Below are 22,802 nucleotides of genomic sequence, written 5' to 3' on the forward strand. Positions count from 1 at the left end.
ATCTCTATTCTAATGCAAAATAAACAAATCATGCAATTTCAGTCATTATTTCAGTGTAAAATTTTCATTAAACGAAAATTCCGCGAAATGATTTTATCTTGTTTGGCGCCTAAACTAGGTGACGTCATAGGTATGCTTCCGGCATCAAACGTAAACACTGGGCGTTTTCTGACTTCTTGTCCGCTTCAGAATGTAATAAAATTTGATAAAAAGGAGATTTCTAGGTACAAAATGTGAGTTTTGTTGCTTATTATTGGAGAAATTACATGTCAATACATTCCGGTATTCAAAATGTCGTCTTCCTTAGTTACAGACAGGGAGATAGAGAATTTTACGCTTTTGTCATCCAATCAGAACCATTGATACAAAGTAATTGCATTAGAATAGGTATTCCATGTTAATATTCTTACTCCTATTATTTTTTTAGAAATAATTTAGATGATTTTCCAGGTGAAAAGAATAAAGTGAATTGTTGTTATCTTTGCAGATTGAGGCAAGAGAAAAGGTAGAAGAATTTAAACAACAGAAGAAAGAAGAAGAAAGTTTACGTAAATTAGAGGACGAACTATGGGAAAGAGCTCAGAAGGACCAACAAAAAGAGATAGCAGCAAGGGAACTTGTTAAATTTAGGGAAAGGGTAGGTTTCTGGTATTTATAAACATATTTTCAAATCAGATGACTGAAGTGCAAATCTCATTTCATAGTTGAATTAATTACCATTTGGTTTATCTTGTATGAAGTGTTTGACTATTTCATTAATTGTTCATTTTTACAATATTATAGTATTAACTACATTTAATATGAATTTTTATAATACTTTTTGCAATACTGTATTTCAATCAACTAGTTGTCTAAAACTCAATGTCATGTACTGTCATAATTGAAAGTTGCAGGCACAGATAAAGGATTTGAGGTTATAGGAAGGAGGGAAGGTTGAGGGGGGCAAGTAAACTGAATGTATTTACTGATTATTAAATTGCTTAGTTGACAGTTCTATTTATTTTAGTAATGTATAGATGGTTAACTATGTTTTAAAGGATAAGCAGACTGTTCTCCAGAGACTAGCCAACCAAAAAGCCAAAGAGGAGGAACAGAAAGAAAAAGAAAAGCGATTAGAGAAGCTCAAAGGACAGGTGTGTGCCTTAAACATTGTTTTTTTTTCTCATAAAAAATGATATTAAACAACATCTTTGAACTAGTTATGTTGGGACTAAACAAATCCTATCCTTACTACCAAGGATCCGGAAATTTTCCCAAGTCATTTCGGTCATTTTTTTTTGTGATGTAATAATATCGTGATGCACAATAATGCATTTTTCTGAGGGTGACAAGTCTTGCACATGGACAAGTAAAGTCCTTTTTTGTGAAGTATTGGGTCAAACAAGTGTAACTGTACCTTGATCTAACAGTAACAGTGATGTCTCTGAGTTAGAAACTACACGAGGAGACGTTTTGTTGTTGTGTATTGCATCACTGAGGTCGTATGCATAACCCTTTAAATTTGCATAAATTAAAAGAGGAATAATTACGGCATGTTTCATCATTTTGAAATAAAGTTATGTAAACCAATTAATAAACTGTGTTGAGTTTCTTATTGCATGTACAAGATATCGTTTGTATTGTTCAAATTGCTGCTGTTTGGATGAGTGTAAGTGATTACCGAATACACAACAAGATAATGTGTATTCACCTGGTTTACGATATGAGGATCAAAAAGGGGAAACTATGATTTAACTTTTCTTTGAATAAATAACTCAAGTCTGGTATAGTGATAACAATAAACAAAAGAAAGGATAACGCCCATTACATTCTGTGAGTAAGATGGTTTCAAAAAATCGGAAGTGCAAAAAAAACAACAAAAAAATCGAGATTGTTCATTCGCTGAGTATATTTCTTAAATAGGCTGTATGGCTTCAAATCTAAATTACGTTATTTAGTTTTAATTCCTTTTTTAAACATTTTTTTTTAATTCTGCATTCCTATAAATTATAGGCTTTACCACTTTTGCAAATCTATTAATATCTTTATCTGCCATTTCCTACCGAAAAGTTAAATAAGATTATCAATTAACCCATGTTGATCCCCATTTTCCATGCGCAAACTCAGTAAACATAAATCTATATTTAACAAACGTTGACCAAATCGGCTGATCGATTATAAATGGATTATATGTTTTATTTGGATAAAAATAAACAGATTCTCGAGTCAACAGTGTTATTTGTCTTCTTTAATGAATAAAATAATATCTGTTTGGGAAAATCTAGGTCAGAATGGTTAAAACGTTAAATTTGATGCACAGCAAATCGCCATATTGTTTTTATTGCTTAACAGGTGTTTACAGGTGAGATTTGTGTACATGGCCTTTATGGCTTTAATCAAGACAATAACGACACCCAAGCCGAATTCAAACTTCCTGGACATTGATTACTATCCTCAAGTGGTGATAATTACTATGTAAACAAACCTAGTGGCTTGAACCCAGACTTACCCCACGCTGTGACTCGACAGAGTCCTGTACATTGTTTTCACTTACATTATAGAATAAACAACAGACTAATGATAAATATTATTAAATCACTAACACAAATCAATAAAATTTTTATTTTGTCTCAAACAAATCTATTGTTCTTGATGACCTGTAAACAAAAATAAGTTCAAAATGGCGACCGATAAAACCCTGATCTCAATGAAATGACCGAAATTATTTCTGTAAAAAAAAAAAAAAAGACCTAAATCCCAATAAATCATTTCGGTCTTTTCAGTTTCCAAATCGGTCATGTCTGGCATATATGACCGTTTCCGGACCCTTGCTTACTACATAATATACTAAGGGCCATTACTCAATGAAAAGTATGTCATCTGAAATAAATTGTGAATGGCAATACAGTTTATCCACAGGTTGCACATATTCTGATAGAAACAAACTGTGACCCTTTAGTAACAGACTTGTTCCTAGCCAAACTCAGTAAAAATCAATCTAAATTTTATTGAATAGAAAAAATTTGTAAACACTCACTATTATGACTACCTTGATGATATTTTTTTGCCTTATTTCCTTTTTATACGTCCGTTTACGGGACGTATTATGGTATACTGTTGTCCGTCTGTCCGTCCGTCTTCAACATTTCGGACATTAACTCAGAAACGCTTTAACCAATTTGCATAAAACTTTGGTGATCTATTGACGTGAGCTCCCTCCGTTTTTTTATAAATTTTAGATTTTACATTTCCGAGTTATGGGGTTTTATTCATTAAAAAAAGGGGTATTTTCCAGTTTTAGGACAATAACTCAAAAATGCTTTCACCAACTTGCAAGAAATTGTGGTGAATTGTTTATAGCTATTGACATGAATTTTTCGATTTTTATATATTTTAGATTTTACGTTTCCGAGTTACAGGGTTTTATTCATAAAAAAAGGGGGATTTTCCAGTTTTCGGATAAAAAATCAAAAATGCTTTCAGCAGTTCTTATGAAACTTTGGTGAATTGTTTATATCTATTGATGTAAGCTCCGTTTAGAATTTTATAAATTTTACATTTTACATTTCTGAGTTTTGGAATACATATTTCCTCACCATGTTATTCATTAAAAAAGGGGGGATTTTCCAGTTTTCAGACAATAACTCAAAAATGCTGTCAGCAATTCTCATGAAACTTTGGTGAATTGTTTATATCTATTGATGTAAGCTCCCTTTACATTTTCATAAATTTCTAATATGACATTGAGAATTAATTGAACTTTAATTGTTTATAGTCGGACAACAGATTTACTAAGTATTGCACAACAGCAAAGTGTATTGCGCAACAAGAAGAAATCTTTAATTGAATATATAAATTCAATTCATATAACCAATTTCAAGTTCTTTGACTACATTTATTCAGAAACCTATAATATGTCAAATATTTAATACAATCCAAATTCAGACCTGTATCAAGCTTGAATATTGTGTCCATTTTTGCCCCAACTGTTCAGGGTTGGACCTCTGTGGGCGTATCCAGCTGCGCTCAGCGAAGCAGTTTATTTGGATGATGATGTTTCTGTGGTGCCTTTTTATGGTTTCTATATTTCCCAACTGGTTCTCTAGGCCCTTATCTGTAGTGATGTTTAAGATTTTAATGAACCTAATCTTTGTATTCTTATGGTGTTTGTTTATCCCAACTCGTTTACTATGCCCGTGTTTGTAGTGGCGTTATAGATTTCTATGAGCGTAATCTATGTATTACTTGTAAATTATTTAGTCTGTGATTTCGTTATCTGGAATGTTGCCGCTCATGGGTCACATCTATATTGTTGCCATTCTCGGATCACATCTGGATTGTTTCCATTCTTGGATCACATCTATATTGTTGCCATTCTTGGATCACATCTGGATTGTTGCCATTCTTTGGTCACATCTATATTGTTGCCATTCTTGGATCACATCTGGATTGTTGCCATTCTTGGATCACATTTGGATTGTTGCCGCTCTTGGGTCACATCTAAATTGTTGCCATTCTTGGATAACATCTGGATTGTTGCCATTCTTGGATCACATCTGGATTGTTGCCGCTCTTTGGTCACATCTATATTGTTGCCATTCTTGGATCACATCTGGATTGTTGCCATTCTTGGATCACATTTGGATTGTTGCCACTCTTGGGTCACATCTATATTGTTGCCATTCTTGGATAACATCTGGATTGTTGCCATTCTTGGATCACATCTGGATTGTTGCCATTCTTGGGTCTTATCACTTATGTAATTAGTAGAATATTTCTCTGAACATCATAATCCATTGATTTTTGGAATGAAAGTAATGCAGACGTCTTTATAATACCCCCTCTCAGAAGGAGGCAGACATACTTATTTATCCCTGTCCATCCCATTATATTTTTATACGACCGCAAAAAAATTTTGAGGTCGTATATTGGTATGACGTTGGCGTCGTCGTCGTCGTCGTCGTCGTCGTCCGGCGTCGTCGTCCGAATACACAATGGTTTTCGCACTCTAACTTTAGTTTAAGTGAATGGATCTCTATGAAATTTTACCATAAGGTTCAATACCACAATAGGAAGGTGGGGATTGATTTTGGGGGTTATGGTACCAACAGTTAAGGAATTAGGGGCCAAAAAGGGGCCGAAAATAAGCATTTTTGTAACTTCCAGACATAACTTGTGTGTTAGCATATGGATCTCTTTGACATTGTACCACAAGATTCCATATCACAAAGGGTCAATGCTGGGATTGATTTTGGGGTTAATTGCCTCAAAATTTTAGGAATAAGGGGCCAAAAGGGGGCAAAAAACAAGCATTTTTCTAGTTTCATGACAATAACTTGTGTGTAAGTGTATGGATCTTTCTGAAATTTTACTACAAGGTTCCATTTCACAAAGGGAAAGCTGGAATTGAGTGTTGTGGTAATTGCCCAAAACGTTTAGTAATAAGGGGCTTAAAAAGGGGTTTAAAATAAGCATTTTTAAGTTTCTAGACAATAACTTGTGTTCAAGTGTATGGATCTCTCTAAAATTGTATTACAGGGTACCATACCACAAAGGCAAGGCTGTTATTGAGCTTGGTTTGGGGGGAAAGGGGGGTGGGGGTGATGAATCATAAGGGGGGCGGGGGTCAAAAAAGGGGTAAATTTTTTTTTTCCTTTTTTTTTTGTTTAAAATTTACATTTTAAGTTAGTTATTTTTTATCACGAAGAGAAAGTAGGAATTGAGTTTTGGGGTTAATTGCTCAAACATTTATGAATAAGGGGCCAAATATTGGTCGAAAATAAGGATTTTTTTTAGTTTGCAACAAAAACTTGTGTTCAAGTGTATGGATCTCTGTGAAATTGTATTGCAATGTACCATACCACAAATTGAAGGTTGTGATTGAGGTGGGGGATGATGAATCAAAAGGGGGTTGAAAAAATGTGTGGGGGGTAGGATTTTTTTTTTTCCTTTTTTTTTTCTTTAAAATTTTCCATTTAAAGATGGTTGTTTCAGATTTATATATGAAAGAAAATAATAATGATACGGTTATATATCATGAGGAATTGAAATTTTAAATTATGTATATTGGAAATTTAGGTTACATTGGAAAGTAATAATTGGCTTTGGGGGGGGTGGTTATGGCTCTAATGTTTAAGGAATAAGGGGAAAAAAGGTTAAAAAACAAGGGTTTCCATTTTAATAGACAAATAATTGAGTAAAGAACATTATTTAAAAGCAGTGTAAGGTTGGTAATTCAAACTCATTTAAATATCTCATCTACACTGCTTTTAAATTATGTAAATTGGAAATTTGCCAATAACTTTATTGTTAATAAATGCATTGGAAATTTGCCAACAATTTTAGTGTAATAAACTTCATTGGAAATTTGCCAATATAAAATTTTGCTGATGAAGGTTTTTTGTTTACCTTTAGCCTTGACTATGAAGTCATTTTCTATTTTTATAGCCTTATGATGTAGTTGAATTATTTAATACTTTTATGATGTGTTTAAATGGGGTTTTATCATGTTTATGGTTGCAAATTTATTGTTTTAGTATAATAAACTCCATTTAAAATTTGCCAATAAAAAAAATTTTTGTTTATTTTTAGCTATGATTATGATGTCATTTTCTATTTTACTTTTATGGTTGCAAAGAAATTTTTATTTTTAGATATTACTGTTAAATGATGCTGATTAAGGTTTTTGCTATGTTTAGCCATGACTATGATGTCATTTTCTATTTTAATATCTGTTATGATGTATTTAAATGGGCTTTTATGGTTACAAAGGAATTTTATTTTTATACGACCGCAAAAAAATTTTGTGGTCCTATATTGGTATGACGTTGGCGTCGTCGTCGTCGTCGATGTCATCGTCCGGCGTCGTTGTCGTCCGGCGTCGTCGTCCGAATACATATTGGTTTTCGCACTCTAACTTTAGTTTAAGTGAATGGATCTTTTTGAAATTTGACCATAAGGTTAAATACCACAAAAGGAAGGTTGGGATTGATTTTGGGGGTTATGGTACCAACAGTTAAGGAATTAGGGGCCAAAAAGGGGCCAAAAATGAGCATTTTCTAGTTTCCAGACAATAACTGTGGAACGGTGTATGGATCTCTCTGAAATTATACTACAAGTTTCCATACCACAAAGGGATGGTTAGGATTTGCTTTGGGGGGTTATGGCTCAAACCGTTTAGGAATTAGGGGCAAAAAAGGGGGAAAAACAAGGTTGTCCTGGTTAATGGACAAATACTTTAGTACAAAACATAATTTAAAGCAGTGTAAGGGAGATAAATCAAATACATCATTGAAATTATCTCCCTTACACTGCTTTTAAATTATGTATAAAGTAATGGTTAATGAACAATAAAGATAATCTAAAACAGTATAAGGGAGGTAATCCAAATACAACGTTTTGGTTACTTCCCTTACACTGCTTTTAAATTATGTTTAAAGAAATGCATATTTATAAAGGAAGACCAGTAAAAATATCTGCAAATGTTTTCATCTTTTTTTTTTACAAAAAATTCCATATGAAAGATTTGACACTATATTTTTATTATTGCGAACCCAATGAAAGTTTTCCACAGTGCCATCTCTATCTTGACCAGGTATTTAAACTTTTGCAAGTTCACCTGTCCTATTGAATAAATACAATAGCTATTGTTCTCTGTGTAGTTTATTCTCTGGGACCTTTAAATTTCTTCTAAGAGAAATCTATCATTCATTGATTAAATTACCTCAGTAAAAAAATGATCTTATATGTAGACAAAAATACTTTTTTTATACTCATTAACTGCGTGTGATGATGTAGTTATTCAATATTAATAATATATTTTCATTCAGTTGAATATAAACATTGATTCAATCATAAAAAGTTGATTTCTGACAAAACTTTCAACATTGTTCCTTTTAAAAAAAAGATTGTTTGACATGAATAAGAACTTGAAAATAATGATGTTTCAAATTAAGATCTTCTTAAATGTATTCTATAACTAAACAAAAAAAAATCAAATTTCAATAGGAACATTGATAAAACTTTTGTTAGAAATTAACTTTTTATGATTGAATCAATGTTTGTATAAAACTGAATGAAAATATATTATTAATATTGAATAACAACATCATCACACACAATTAATGAGTATAAAAAAAGTATTTTTGTCTATATATAAGAATTTTTTTTTACTCAGGTAATTTAATCAATGAATGATAGATTTCTCTTAGAAGAAATTTAAAGGTCCCAGAGAATAAACTACACAGAGAACAATAGCTATTGTATTTATTCAATAGGACAGGTGAACTTGCAAAAGTTTAAATACCTGGTCAAGATAGAGATGGCACTGTGGAAAACTTTCATTGGGTTCGCAATAATTCTATTATAAAATAGATTAAGTTAGCACTATGGTAAATTTAAATGGGTAATTATGGTTGCCAACTCCATTGGAAATTTGAATTGAGATTATGACCATATCTTGAGGGAAAGAATTTTTTTGGGGGAAAAAGGGGGGGGGGGGATAAAAAGAAATTGTGGGGGGCCAATTTTTTCTCATTTCAGATTTCAGAAATTAAAAAGAATTATTCTTCAAATATAATTTTTTTTTCAAATTTCAAATATTGAAAAATTTCAAGAAGTAATCTTTAATTGCACAGTATGGCGCATTAGATTTGTAAAATCTTTGATCACATTTATTTATTTGTTATGCCGAATCTAACAGTGTATTTAGATTTTTAATTTTGGGTTAGTTTTCAAATTGGTCTACATTAATGTCCAAAGGGTCCAAAATTAAACTTTGTTTGATTTTAGCAAAAATTGAATATATGAGGTTCTTTGATATGCTGAATCTAAACATGTATTTAGATTTTTGATTTTTGGCCCAGTTTTCAAGTTGGTCCAAATTGGGGTCCAAAATTAAACTTTGTTTGATTTCAACAAAAATTGAATATATGGGGTTCTTTGATATGCTGAATCTAACCATGTATTTAGATTTTTTATTTGTGGACCCCGTTATCTAATTGGTTCATATTGAGGTCAAAAGGGTCCAAAATTAAACTTTGTTTGATTTCATCTAAAATTGAATTATTGGGGTTCTTTGATATTCCAAATCTAACCGTGTATTTAGGTTTTAATTTTGGGTCCTGTTTTTTAAATTGGTCTACATTGAGGTCCAAAGGGTCCAAATTAAACTTAGTTTGATTTTAACAAAAATTGAATTCTTGGGGTTCTATGATTTGCTGAATCTAAACATGTGTTTAGATTTTTGATTATGGGCCCAGTTTTCAAGTTGGTCCAAGATAGGGTCCAGTATTTAAACTTTGTTTGATTTCAACAAAAATTGAATATATGGGGTTCTTTGATATGCTGAATCTAAACATGTATTTAGATTTTTGATTATGGGCCCAGTTTTCAAGTTGGTCCAAATTTGGGTCCAAAATTAAACTTTGTTTGATTTCAACAAAAAATGAATATATGAGGTTCTTTGATATGCTGAATCTAACTATGTATTTAGATTTTTTATTTGTAGGCCCCGCTATCAAATTGGTTCATATTGAGGTCAAAAGGGTCCAAAATTAAACTTTGTTTGATTTCATCAAAAATTGAATTATTGGGGTTCTTTGATATTCCAAATCTAACCGTGTATTTAGATTTTTAATTTTAAGTCCCGTTTTTTAAATTGGTCTACATTAAGGTCCAAAGGGTCCAAAATTAAACTTAGTTTGATTTTAGCAAAAATTGAATTCTTGGGGTTCTTTGATATGCTGAATCTAAACATGTGTTTAGATTTTTGATTATGGGGCCAGTTTTCAAGTTTGTCCAAGTTGGGGTCCAAAATTAAACTTTGTTTGATTTTAACAAAAATTGTATATATGGGGTTCTTTGATATGCTGAATCTAACCATGTATTTTGATTTTGGACATTGGACCATAATAGGTAAATTAAAAAAATTCAAGTTCTTAGACCCCATTCTTTCTGTGTCAGAAACCTATGCTGTGTCAAATATTTAATAACAATCCAAATTCAGAGCTTGAATGTTGTGTCCATACTTGCCCCAACTGTTCAGGGTTCGACCTCTGCGGTCGTATCAAGCTGCGCCCCAGCGAAGCATTTTATTCTCACATTTTTCTACATGATTTAGTCTTAACATTAATTTGAGAATGCTCTACCATGTGATGAGATTTCACATCCATTGCTTTCCAACTTCCTGTTTACCAAACATATATAGGGGTGGTATCATTAGTGTGATGTAGCTCAGAGTTCAACTTGTTTTTACAGAAAATAAACTTTTGTTTAAATGAAATACAGTCTACAAGAAAAATACCAATTTAGAATTGATATGATTTTGTACAAACGCTCAAAAAATTTCAGTAAAACAAGTTTTATAGGTAATCAGACTGCTATTAAATATTTTCTTTGGATAAATCAAGTTTTGATAAAAGGGCTATGTTTTATTTCACAGGTTGAAGTAGAAGTTAGTAGAGATCCAAACAGACTGTTACAGCCAACAGCTGGATGGACTTCACGAACCAAAGATAAGGGGCCGTCTGGAAATGGACCTTTACTACACATACCACACAGGTATCTATAAGATCATTAAAGGAGACATGACACGATTTTTTTTTTTTTTTTTTTTATTAAATCAATAAATATTAGTCTTAAAACATGTTTTGTACAATTTTGCTGGTCAAAACCTGATAAATCAGCATTTTTCTGGTCAAAGAATCCAGCGCTTGTCATTAAGAATGATTTTTAATCAGATAACGATCACGTGATCGTGCTTACGTCAGTGGTTACAAGCTGGGAAAATGTCTCTTAACTGGACGATGTCGATACACTATGGACGGTATTGACAGCACTTTTCCCGATTACTGACAAACTATAAAGACATTGTGTGTGAAAAATAACCAAGAAAAGGATATTAATTCTTCATGCGAAGAGTCCAAAAACGACGATTTTTCAGACAATACCGATCGGATTGTTACCATACATATTTGGTTTGTCTGATGAATAAATTTAATAGACCGCTTTCTGCATTTTTTAATTTAAATAAAACAAGTTTTTAATCATGATTGAAAATATAAATTTCTAATTATTGATGATCAAATTGTTCTTTTTTTCTCTCTCTCTGTTACGGTAATGTTATAATTATGTGTGCGCCAGAAGCAGAAAAAAAAAAGATGGTAAAAGTCAAATTAGGCATTCGCAAAGTGTCCGTTTTAAATTTTTTTTTATTACATAGAGACTTTTAATATGTATAAATTACATGTATCACCAAAAGTTATGCTTATATTTTTTTTTGGTTGGAAACCATACATCACACAAAGGATTTGTATAGTGAAAATCCTTTATCACACTATTTCTGCATTAGGATATTCAATTAACTTTCCCCCTTTTATGACAATTCAATTCAATATTTTATTTACGTCTCATCGGTGTCTTCACCTAATGTATAAAATTAAACAATACAAAACATTTATTGGAGGCTGTTGTTTTAGTGATTAAATGTTGACACCTATAGCATACTTGACCAGGTGAAAGGTAAGAAGGCACCTTGGGCGTGTTTTATTGGTCTCTTCTGCACATCTCCAGAATGTCTTCTGGTGAAGAGTCCAAAAAAATGAATCTGGACCTCTTCTGGAGATATTCTACAGAAGATCAATAAAACAAAAATTCAATTTGCCATCGAATATAGCAGATTTTTGTTAAGTTTTTTTTTTTATCTTTTATTTGTTTTTCAATAGTCAGGATTTAATATACATGTACCCCTACACTACCACCTGACAAGGGTATCAAGGGGTTACATATAAAAAATAATTCAGTATACAATATATATCACTGACAAGTTGATTTTTATAATTATACATGTAGTATTTAAGGTTACATATAAATTTTATTTGATTATATTCTCTCGCTCTCTGACTTTCTCTCATACAATACAAATACTCTTCACTCATTTGCTTTGCTACAATATGTACATGATGTATCTTGACTTACATTTTAAAAACAAAATATTTTAAAGAAAAAACAAAAAAAACAAAAAAAACTCAAGGCTAAATATTTGCTCATGATATATAGATATTTTATTCTCTCACTTATATGAAACAATAATTAATTAAATATTACATGTAAAGGAGACCAAAATTTTTCACACACTTGGACTCTATTATTTTTCTTTGCAATTTAATATTCAAGAAATTGGTATTTCTTTATTCTATTCTTTAACCCAACCATATTTGGTTTTGTTTCATTTAATTTACATTTGTATATATAGTTTTTTGTAATTATGACTAACAGATTCAGTAATAAACTTTCATGTTTGCAACCAAGAAACACATTCTCTTTGTTAAGAACAAAGTTTACAAAAAAAAGTTTTACTGCATTTGAAAAAGACTGCCACAATTGAAAAGTTATTGGGCATTCAAAAAAAAGGTGTTCAATGGTTTCTTCACCAAGTTTACAAAAAGTACACATCTTGGTGTCTTTTAATTTAATTTTGTATAAAAAGGTATTAGTTGCTATGATTCTATGCAAAAATTTGTATTGAAAAGTTCTTAAATAAACATCTCTACATGATTTTTTGGTTATCCTGAAATATTCTGACCATTCTGTTGTATCAATAATCAACAGTTCTTCCCATTTCAAAAACTTGACTGTTGGTAGTTCAATAACTTTATTTACTAAATTTTTATATACAAATTTGGCTTTCACATTACCTATAATTCTCTTTAAAAAAATATCACCATTATCAGGCTTATCCAAATCTTGCTTTAAACAGTTCTCTTTAAGGTATTTTTTCATAGTCTGAGGGATTCTTGAAATCAGACCATGATATTTGATAAAATTGTTGATTTTTACTCTTTCTTGAAATTGCTCAAATTTATAAAAATTCATATTTTCTTTATTAATTAGGTCACTTACTGACTGCACACCTCCTTGTTTCCATTGAATATAATATGGGAAATCATCCAAAGAAGAAAAGTTCAAAATATCTAATGATAAAATGTCACTGACAGAATTCTCAGTATTAGGTTTTGCGATAGAAAAGCATAGTAAAACATCCTTCCAGAAAGGATTTTTACATTTTTTAGAAATCTCAATCAGCTTTTCTCTCTGTAGATGTAAAACCCTTTCACCCCCATACTGTATAAGGTCTGCCAGTAACAACTGCTGCCAGCCACCAACTGGGTTTGACATCAGTCTTTTTATCCAACTAATTTTTAAATAGATATTAAAGGAATGAAGATGTACCATATTAAGTCCACCTTGTGAAATATCACCAATAAGTGTGTTACGCTTAATTCTGTCTGGTTTTCCACTCCATATAAAATTATAAAATAATGAAGTGAGCTCTGTTAACCTGGATTGTGATAGGTTTGGCAATGCAGTCATTAAGTGTACCAATTTCGAAAGAGCAAGTGATTTAACTACTGTAATTTTCCCCAATAATGTTAGTTTACGATGTTGCCAGCTCTTCAGGATTGCAGAGACTTCTTTAATCTTCTTGGCAAAATTAATTTCTGTGATACAGTTTAAATCTAAAGAAAATTCAATCCCCAAAAGTTTAAAATTTGAATGTGACCAATGAAGTTTTAAGTCAGGACAAAGAATCATATCTGAATACTTTTTGTTTCCAACCCATAGTGCTTTTGTCTTTGAAGCATTTATTTTTAAACCTGAAATTTTATAAAAAGATTCAAAACATGAAAGTGTTTCCCTCAACGATATTTCCCTTCCATCTAACATAAGGAATGTGTCATCTGCATACTGGCTTAAAAGTGATTCATTATCATTTACAGTTATTCCCCTTATTTCAGGATTATCTTTTAATTTTAAAGATAGTAATTCAACACCAATTATAAATAAATAGGGTGAAAGAGGATCTCCTTGTCTGCAGCCTCTTTCCAATTGAAAAAACTTAGAAGTATGTCCATTATTTATAACACAACTTGATGCCCCTGAGTATAAAGTTTCAAACCATTTACAAACTGAAGGCCCAAAATTAAAACTTTTTAAAGAATTTTTTAAAAATAACCATTCTAAGGAATCAAAGGCCTTTTCAAAATCAACAAGTAATAAAAGACCTGTCTTATTATTTTCTTCAAGATAGTGCATTAAATCATATAAAAGGCGTGTGTTCTCACCCATAAATCTATCTTTGATGAAACCTTTTTGTGTATCACTTATGACAAATGGTAAAACTGGTTTAAGTCTATTAGCTATAACAGCAGAAGCTATTTTCATATCAGTATTCAAAAGACTAATAGGACGCCAGTTACTTATAAACTGTCTGTCTTTCCCCTCCTTAGGAATGCATGTAATTACACTTTGATACTGAAAATCAGAAAATTTTCCAACCTCGTATCCAAAATGAAGAGACCGAAAGATGAAAGGACCAATATCTTTCCAAAAAAATTTATAAAAGTCTACTGTGTACCCATCAGAACCTGGACTTTTACCATTTGCCATAAATTTTAACGAATCAGCACACTCTTTAAAAGTTAAATTTCCCTCACAAAAATCTCTTTGTTCTTCTGTGAGCTTAATGTTATGATTAAAAAATGATGAATCATCACAATCTAATTTTTTGCTTGAGTATAAATTTCTATAAAAATTTTGTTGTTCCGTTAGAATTTTTGATTGCTCTGATATATGTTGACCTTTATCATCTATTAGTTCTGTTATTGTTTTCTTTATAAAATTTTTCTTTTCTAATTTACAAAAATAATTTGAACATTTTTCACCATTCTCATGCCAGTTAGAGCGGGATCTAAGCAGCAAACCTTCAACCTTCTTTTGTCGACAATTTTCTAGTTCAAGTTTTTTATCAAGTAAAGATTTTTGAACCTCCTCATTTGGAGAATGGTTCATAATAGTTTCTAAATGTAAAATATTATTTTCAAGTTTGAGGGTGAAATTTTTTTCCTCCTTGGATTTATTTATGCTGTAATTTATGGACAAAGATCTAATCTTCATTTTCAATATTTCAAAAAATGTTTGATCATTACATGACAAATCAACAGAAAGAAGATCTTCCATATCACCTGACAGATAGTATTCCAAAATAGTATCCTTAATGCATAATTTAACCTTTTGTATATAATCTGCATCTCTGAGTAATTGAGAGTTAAATTTCCAGTAACTTTTGCCCCGTTTCTCTAAACAAGCTGAGAAGGTGAAAATAATTGCTGAGTGGTCAGTTCTATAACCTGGTATAATTTTAGTATTTTTCATTAGTGAAAAAAGGTCTTCTGAAATTAAAAAATAATCTAAACGACTTTGTTTTATAGGTGAGGACTGACGCCAAGTATATTTCCTATCTTCTGGATAGCATGTACGCCAAGGATCAAGTAGTTCAAAAACATCAATGATTTCATCAAGTTTTTTACGGGAGTTAGGGTTTCTATTATGTTTGATATTATATGTATCCATAAATTTATCTAAAACAACATTCCAGTCACCACATAATAAAACACTTGTGTTTTTAAAGGATAAAATGTTCTGCATTATTATATCAAAGAATGCAGGTTCATCTGTATTATAAACATACAAACAAGTTGGATGACATAAATGAATATGGTTGACTGGTAAGAGCTGAAAAATAGGCATAATTAGCGACAGATTAAAAAAGTTAATAATGCCTTCTTCCCTTTCCCATCCTTCATCTATAAATTTAAACTGACCACCACGGAATAGCCCAACTTAGTGTTGAAAGTAGCGTTAAACACCAATCAATCAAAATCCCTTCCCTAGAATATCAAATAGTCGTCCCTTAACTGTTATTGTCCGTGTAGTTCTTATATTTATCCAGCTTATCGTCCTACAGGGATGTCCTACTAAGACTGTCATACCATGAAAACGTTTATAACACAGCTAACATTCTAATATATCTGCATTCATAAATTTATTAATGTCATTTAGACTAAACAACGCCATGTTTGTTATGTGCCTCTGCCGTCTAAACTACCCATCAAAAAAGAAAAGGTGGAAGAGAGCCAGAAGATCTTCCCTATTCAAAAAAACAGAAATGGACCTCTTCTGGCTCACTACCGAAGAACAAAAAAATACGCCCCCGTAGTGTGATTTAGTCACGTGTTATGTTATTTACCTTTTAAAATCATACATTTCTAAGAAGAACTATCTTATGTTGAAATAGTTAATATAGTTATACTAGACTTCTAAAGTATGCTATTCCATCCAGACCCTTATAAATCTAACTTCAAATTTAAGGAATTACACAGAGTAAATTCAAATTCACTTGTTTCCACCCCTCTCTTCCAAATATCATTTAGCAATCAATTTTTTTATTGCTACCAGCAAAACGCTTGAGTCCAGGAAAAGATTCGCAACACATAATGTTCTTATTCAAAATATTTTTTTCTAAAAGGGGTCATTTGAATAAATGTTAGATTTTCAATCGGACTGAGCAGGAAAATGTTTACATGTAACATACTTCAGTCTTCAAGAACATGAGTTGTGTATTAGCTGTACTTGGCTTTGTTTGATCTAGCTAACAGTATTTGTGCGTTGTCTCTATTGTTTTAACTTTAGTGGTTTCTCTACTTTGTACCGATCTTTTGGTCCGAGTACACAGTTATTTCGTAGTGCATTTCTTTCAGACAATAAATGAAAATTTAAAAAATCCCACCTGCGCTTTCTCAATAATTTTTTTACAGTGTGTTGTACTATTTTGAGACAAATTATATCAAAATTATTGAAAACTTCATCGGCTCTAACTCAAAACATGGACAATTTTATGTTAAGGGGGTCTTGAAATCTTTTGACAGCTTCCAAAGTGCTAATTTTTAACATTTTTCAGCTGGACCAAATCACTACTTTACTTTAAAATTCATGACCCAAATTTTTTTTACAGTGTCATTTCACCACCCCCCCCCCCCCCCCCCTACTTGCTATTTGAGTCATAAAACATGGAGAAATAAATTTGGAAGGGGTATAAAAAAAATTGGCAAGTAACACACTGTCCACACTAGGAACGAAAATCAAAGGACGATAACTGTGTACTCGGACCTTTTGCGTTAGACTGGTTTTTATAGTTCTTATGTACTGCTGTAAGACCACTGTCACACGTTGGGAGGGGGGGAGGGAACCGTAGGCGCTCATAAACATATACCACCGACACATTTTGAATGTGCCTGTCTTAAGTCAGGAGCATATAGATCAGTGGTTGTCGCGTTGATTCGTGTCTGTCATTTTTTTTCTATGGAAATTATTTTGTTATAAATAAGTTAGTTTTCTCGTTAAAATTGTTTCACATTTTCACGTTGAGAACTTTTATAGCCAAATATACGGTATGGGGTTTCTCATTATTGGAGGCCGTACTGTAAACGACACTTTCTTCATTTGTTATAAAGTTTCCATTTTAAAAAGAAATGTTTTTCATCATCTGAATCTTTACCAACTAAATAGTTGTCAATAATTATATTCGATGTTCAATATAAAAAAAATGAGAATAGAAATAGGGAATGTGTCAGAAAAAGAATGTAAAAGACTTATGATTAACATTCTCGTATCATTTCCTTGTTTGCTTTTTATGCTTTTTGTCTAACAATTTCTTATGAAGTTATAGACTTGCAAGCATACAAGAATATTACTTTTCCATCTCAAGAAGTCAATTAAAAAATGCATCTGTTATAAACCTTTTTATATCTGCATATTCTTAAAAGCAATAAAAATAAGATCTATTTAATTGGTAGTGCATAGGGTATTGTATGGTCGTACTACAGGTATTCATTAAACATATATATGATCAGGTAGTTGTACCTGTTTTACTGTACACAACAATAATATATTCCAATCTCACCTGTGCCCTCCGCAAAACCAACATCCAGGATGTACACAAAGAGCTTTTGAAGTAATATTGTGTAATCACTATATGTCTTATCAATCCCCCATGTGGAGTGACACCTGAAGTTTGCAACTTCAAACGAGACCTGAAATTGCGAAACTCAAAAATATGTACCGTATACCTGTGATCTATGATGAACTCATGGCATGGCACCCGATACCCCAACTCTGAATTCCTTATGAAAGTGGGCAGAAAGAAGTGTAGTTTGGGCTTGTTAAAAAGTCCCATCTTTACACCTTCTTAGTCTGCGTGTCATTCAAAAAAAAAGAAAATATCATGTCAATATTCTTTTTAATTATATTGTTGAATCCATCGGCATCACATATAATCATTATTTATCCCTGTCATGCGTTTTGTTGGATAATAATCGAAACTAAATTTGTGCTGTACCCATATGTCAATATGAATGAATGTAACCACTGACGTAGTAGCCTCGTTCTGAGTGACTTCCGTGATGGAAATATGCATATTTGACAGGTCGATAAATCGTTGCATTAAAATCTCATTAAAATACATATTTTCCTAAATAGTTGACGCTTATATTGCTATCGATGTATTTTTGGGGAAAGTTAAGTATAAATAAACATTTTGAAACACAAATTGAAAATCGTGTCATGTCTCCTTTAAACACACCTGGACAAGGAATCAGAGAATAACATTATCAACAGCATTTAGATTTGTTCATTTTTTAGTTGGTGCTTTATTTTTGTACTATGATTATGATTAAGATATGACTAATGAATGATGTGTTAGTTATTGAGGTTCTCAATTTATGCCACTGCTTTTATTGGAGTGAATGCAGGCTAAGACTTTGGAGTTCATAATGTTATATATAAAAGATACAATTGTTTTATACCCTTTGAGTTATTTTTTGTCTCACCTGCCAAAAAAGTTGTGGAAGCCAGCTGTTTTCATCAATGGCAGCATCACCAATTGATAAAGTTTGTTATTAAGTCAGTTTAAGGGGAACCATAAATGACAAGTCAATGATATTTGATATGCAGAAGTATTTGCATTGGCACATTTGATTTCTGTTGATATCATTTGGCCATACCCCAAAGTTATGGTCTTTTGACTAAAACTTTTGCATAGGTATACGGTTGTCTTGGCATCAGCACATGTTAATTCCACAGAGATTGTTTTGCCCCATCCCTTCATTCATTGTCGATTGACTTTAAAACATTTGCATGCTTACATTTAAAGTTTGTGATAAGTTTACCAGTAATAGTTTAAGTGTTAAAAGTTTACATGTTAAAGTGTTGCCATTTAAATTTCAACATTTGCATTAATCTATCAAAATTGAATCTGGCAAGACATATCATTGTGTCAACAGTTTATTTAATAAAAACTTGTTAGTATTTGTTTGCAGGTTAGTATTTGTTTGCAGGGACTAATTTTTTGCTTCTTATTTTAAACAAATTTACATATAAAATTCTGTATATTTTTATCTTTATAGAGCTGTACCATCTTGGCGACAAGGACCATGAGCCTCTAACAAATAGTTTCTGGATGCAGTATACTTATCAGGTCCTATTCTCACACAGAAATATGGGCCTTTCTTGTCAGTGGTGATGTGGGCAAGATATACCAGCCAACACCTGATGCAGGGCATACAACGCATAGAATGTGATAATCAGTCATAATACATTACCAGTCAAATAAAGAAAAAGAACACTTCATTTGTGTGTCATTATTGCCACTTTTTCTTGAAGCAGGGTTATATTAATCCATGTTACTCTGTTCAACATCATTATTAACAAGTCTCACCAGATTTTGATAAATTTTAAGGAATAGGTAAACATTTAAGTTAATGGACATCAACCATATTTAGGATGATACTCAGGGCTCTGATCTACCAATAGTATTTTATTGGCTATGCAATTGGAATTGTAAGTAGTATGGAAAAGTATCATTGTGTACTCTTTCATGACTACAGTTCTCATTGAGGTTTAATGAATTTATATCAAGGGTCTACATCAACAATATCTTTGACATGTTTGAAAATCTTGAGTTTGACAGTATATTTTTGTCTCTTGCCGATGAAATTGAAAAAGCAAGACTTGGGCATGCTGTTTTGGGCATTGGTGGCATCAACAATGTTTAAGTTTGTAATGAGGTCAGTTTAAGGGAAACATAAGTGGTAGGATAATGCTATTTGGTATGCAGTTGTATAAGCATTGGCACATCTCATTTCCATGGCGATTGTTTGGCTCCCCTCACCCTCAGTCATGGTTCATTGATTTTGAATGTTTTGTATTATGTACATACCGGTATTAAAGTTTGTGATTAGATCAGTTTAAGATGAACATCTAATGTTAAGTCAATGAAATTTGGCATGCAGTTGCATTAGCAATTGTAAGTCTCATTTCCATGGAGATTATATGGCTCCACCCCTTCATTATGGTTCATTAACTTTGAAACTTTTTCATAGTTTACAAGTTAAAGTTTGTGTTTGGGTTAGTTGAAAGGGAACCACTTATGATAGGTCAATGGTATTTGGTATGCAATTTTATAAGCATTGGCATTTCACATTTCCATGGAAGTTATTTGGCCCTGCACATTCAGTCGTGGTTCATTGAGTTTGCATGATTTGCATAGTTAACATGTTTAAATATTGCCATTTTAATTTCAACATTTGCATTTTACCATCAAAATTACAGAATGAGAGACATATCTCTGTGTCAATTGTTTATTTAGTGAGTTATGCCCTTTGAAATGCTAATGATACTGACCTCAGCATGAAAAATTGAACCTCACCACTGCATTGTGAAATTGAGGTCAAGTTCTTATAACATAAAAAAGACGGATATATGTTCCACACAACAAAATCATATACCAAATATGATTAACCTATTATATTTACTGAAAACTGACCTTATCCTGATGAAATTGAGGTTGAGAAAATATAACATATGTAACATAGGCTAATACTCCTTGCTACCAATATACATACAATGAACATTAGTTTTGAACTGGGAGAACATGGTTAATTTTTAGCTCACCTGGATCAGAGGGACAAGAGGTTGTCTCATCACTTGGCATCCGTCGTCTTCGTCGTTAACTTACATTTTGAACTTCTTCTAGAGAACCACTGAATGGAATGAAACCAGACATAGCATGAATGTTCCTTATGAGGTGCTGACCAAGTGTTGTTACTTTGTAGCTGATCCATCATCCAAGATGGCCGCCAGCGGGGGCTTCATTTAACAAAGGACCCTATGGACAATACATACAAATGTCTTCTTTTAGAGAACCACAGAATGGAATGAAACCAAACATGGCATGAATGTTCCTTATGAGGTGCTGACCAAGTGTTGTTACTTTGAAGCCGATCCATCATCCAAGATGGCGCAAGAGAGGGACTTAGTTTAACATAGGACCCTATTGGAAATACATACAAATGTCTTCTTTTAGAGAACCCCTAAATGGAATGAAATAAAACATGGCATGAATGTTCCTTATGAGGTGCTGACCAAGTGTTGTTACTTTGTAGGCAACAATCATCCAAGATGGCTGCCAGTGGGGGACTTCGTTTAACATAGGACCCTATGGACAATACATACAAATGTCTTCTTTTAGAGAACCACTGAATGGAATGAAACCAAACATAACATGAATGTTCCTTATGAGGTGCTGACCAAGTGTTGTTACTTAGAACCCGACCCATCATCGAAGATGGCAGCCAGAGAGGGACTTAGTTTAATATAGGACCTGATGGGAAATACATACAAATGTCTTCTTTTAGAGAACCACTGAATGGAATGAAACCAAACATGGCATGAATGTTCCTTATGAGGTGCTGACCAAGTGTTGTTACTTTATAGCCGATCCATCATTTAAGATGACGCCAGAGAGGGGCTTAGTTTAACATAGGACCGTATGGGAAATACATACAAATGTCTTCTTTTAGAAAACTGCTTAATTTATTGAAACCGAACATGGTATTAATGTTTCTTTTGAGGTGCTGACCAAGTGTTGTTACTTTGTAGCTGATTTGTCATTGACCTTATAAAGTCATTTTCTACAATTTCAATGAATTAAATGGTAATTTCTGTAAACTTTACAAAAGTCTTCTGCTTTTGATTAAATTATGGGGCCAATATTAAACCAAATTTGGCCTCAATCATTATAAGGGTATCTGTTATGATTTTAATCTATTTTTACATGATTTCTAAAACCAAAGTAGAATCAGGTGAGCGACACAGGCTCTTGGGAGCCTCTAGTTTAGTTGTTATTGGCTTTGAATTAGCTCTCAGTTACTGTGTGTACTCTTAAATCGGTACTTTGTGTCTTTTAGCTTTTTAGATGAGTCAAGCCATTTTGATCTTTATCAAGTCTGCAACATTTTTGTGTCTTTTAGTCTAATGTTAGTTGCTTTTTGTGCATTTTGCCAATCTGATGAGTCAAGCAATTTTGATCTTTATCAAACCGGCAACATCTTTGTCACAGAAGTGACACATCAATAATTTTGTCAAAACTTCAATAAATTGTAACAGCAAATGTGCAATCAAGAATTTGTTACTTAAAAAAAAAACCTTTAATTGGAATTTTCAGAAATTTTGACAGAAGCTATTTTATGACCAAAAGACAGTATCCGAAGCAAAATTTTGAAAAATATTTATTTTCAATTTGGTCTTGCCTGCAAGACATAAGGATAACAATCTAGCTATGGCGTAAACTATTTGTATAAAGCTTTATATTTCAGAAGGTAGAAGACCTGGATGCTTCATCCCTTGTATGCAGACACCTTATGTTACGAAGTTTCCGTCTGTCATATGTCCATTGTCCTTGACCTCATTTTCATGGTTCATTGGACAATGTTAAGTTTTAGTGGCTTGGTCTTTTTCTCAACATTGTTCCTATTGAATTTTGTTTTTTTTGTGATTTGACAAATAAATACTGGAAAATGAGGATGTATAAATTAAGGTCTTCTTAAATGTATTCTTTAACTAAAAAAAAAATGCAAATTTCAATAGCA

At 32.2% G+C, this 22,802-nt stretch overlaps 1 protein-coding gene across 1 annotated transcript in view; it reads left to right on the top strand.

The window, feature by feature from the left end:
- Nucleotides 1-19,368, top strand: part of LOC127732913 (coiled-coil domain-containing protein 112-like) — a 33,634-nt gene extending 14,266 nt beyond the window's left edge. The window contains exons 11-14 of the mRNA XM_052242125.1: nt 488-637; nt 1,038-1,133; nt 10,421-10,539; nt 19,281-19,368. Coding sequence (XP_052098085.1) covers nt 488-637; nt 1,038-1,133; nt 10,421-10,539; nt 19,281-19,311 — 396 coding nt within the window. The 3' untranslated portion in view covers nt 19,312-19,368. The remainder of the gene's footprint in view (nt 1-487; nt 638-1,037; nt 1,134-10,420; nt 10,540-19,280) is intronic.
- The last annotated feature ends 3,434 nt before the right edge of the window (nt 19,369-22,802 follow it).

This window comes from Mytilus californianus, unplaced genomic scaffold (genome assembly GCF_021869535.1).
Source record: "Mytilus californianus isolate M0D057914Y unplaced genomic scaffold, xbMytCali1.0.p SCAF_3, whole genome shotgun sequence".
NCBI lineage: Eukaryota > Metazoa > Mollusca > Bivalvia > Mytilida > Mytilidae > Mytilus > Mytilus californianus.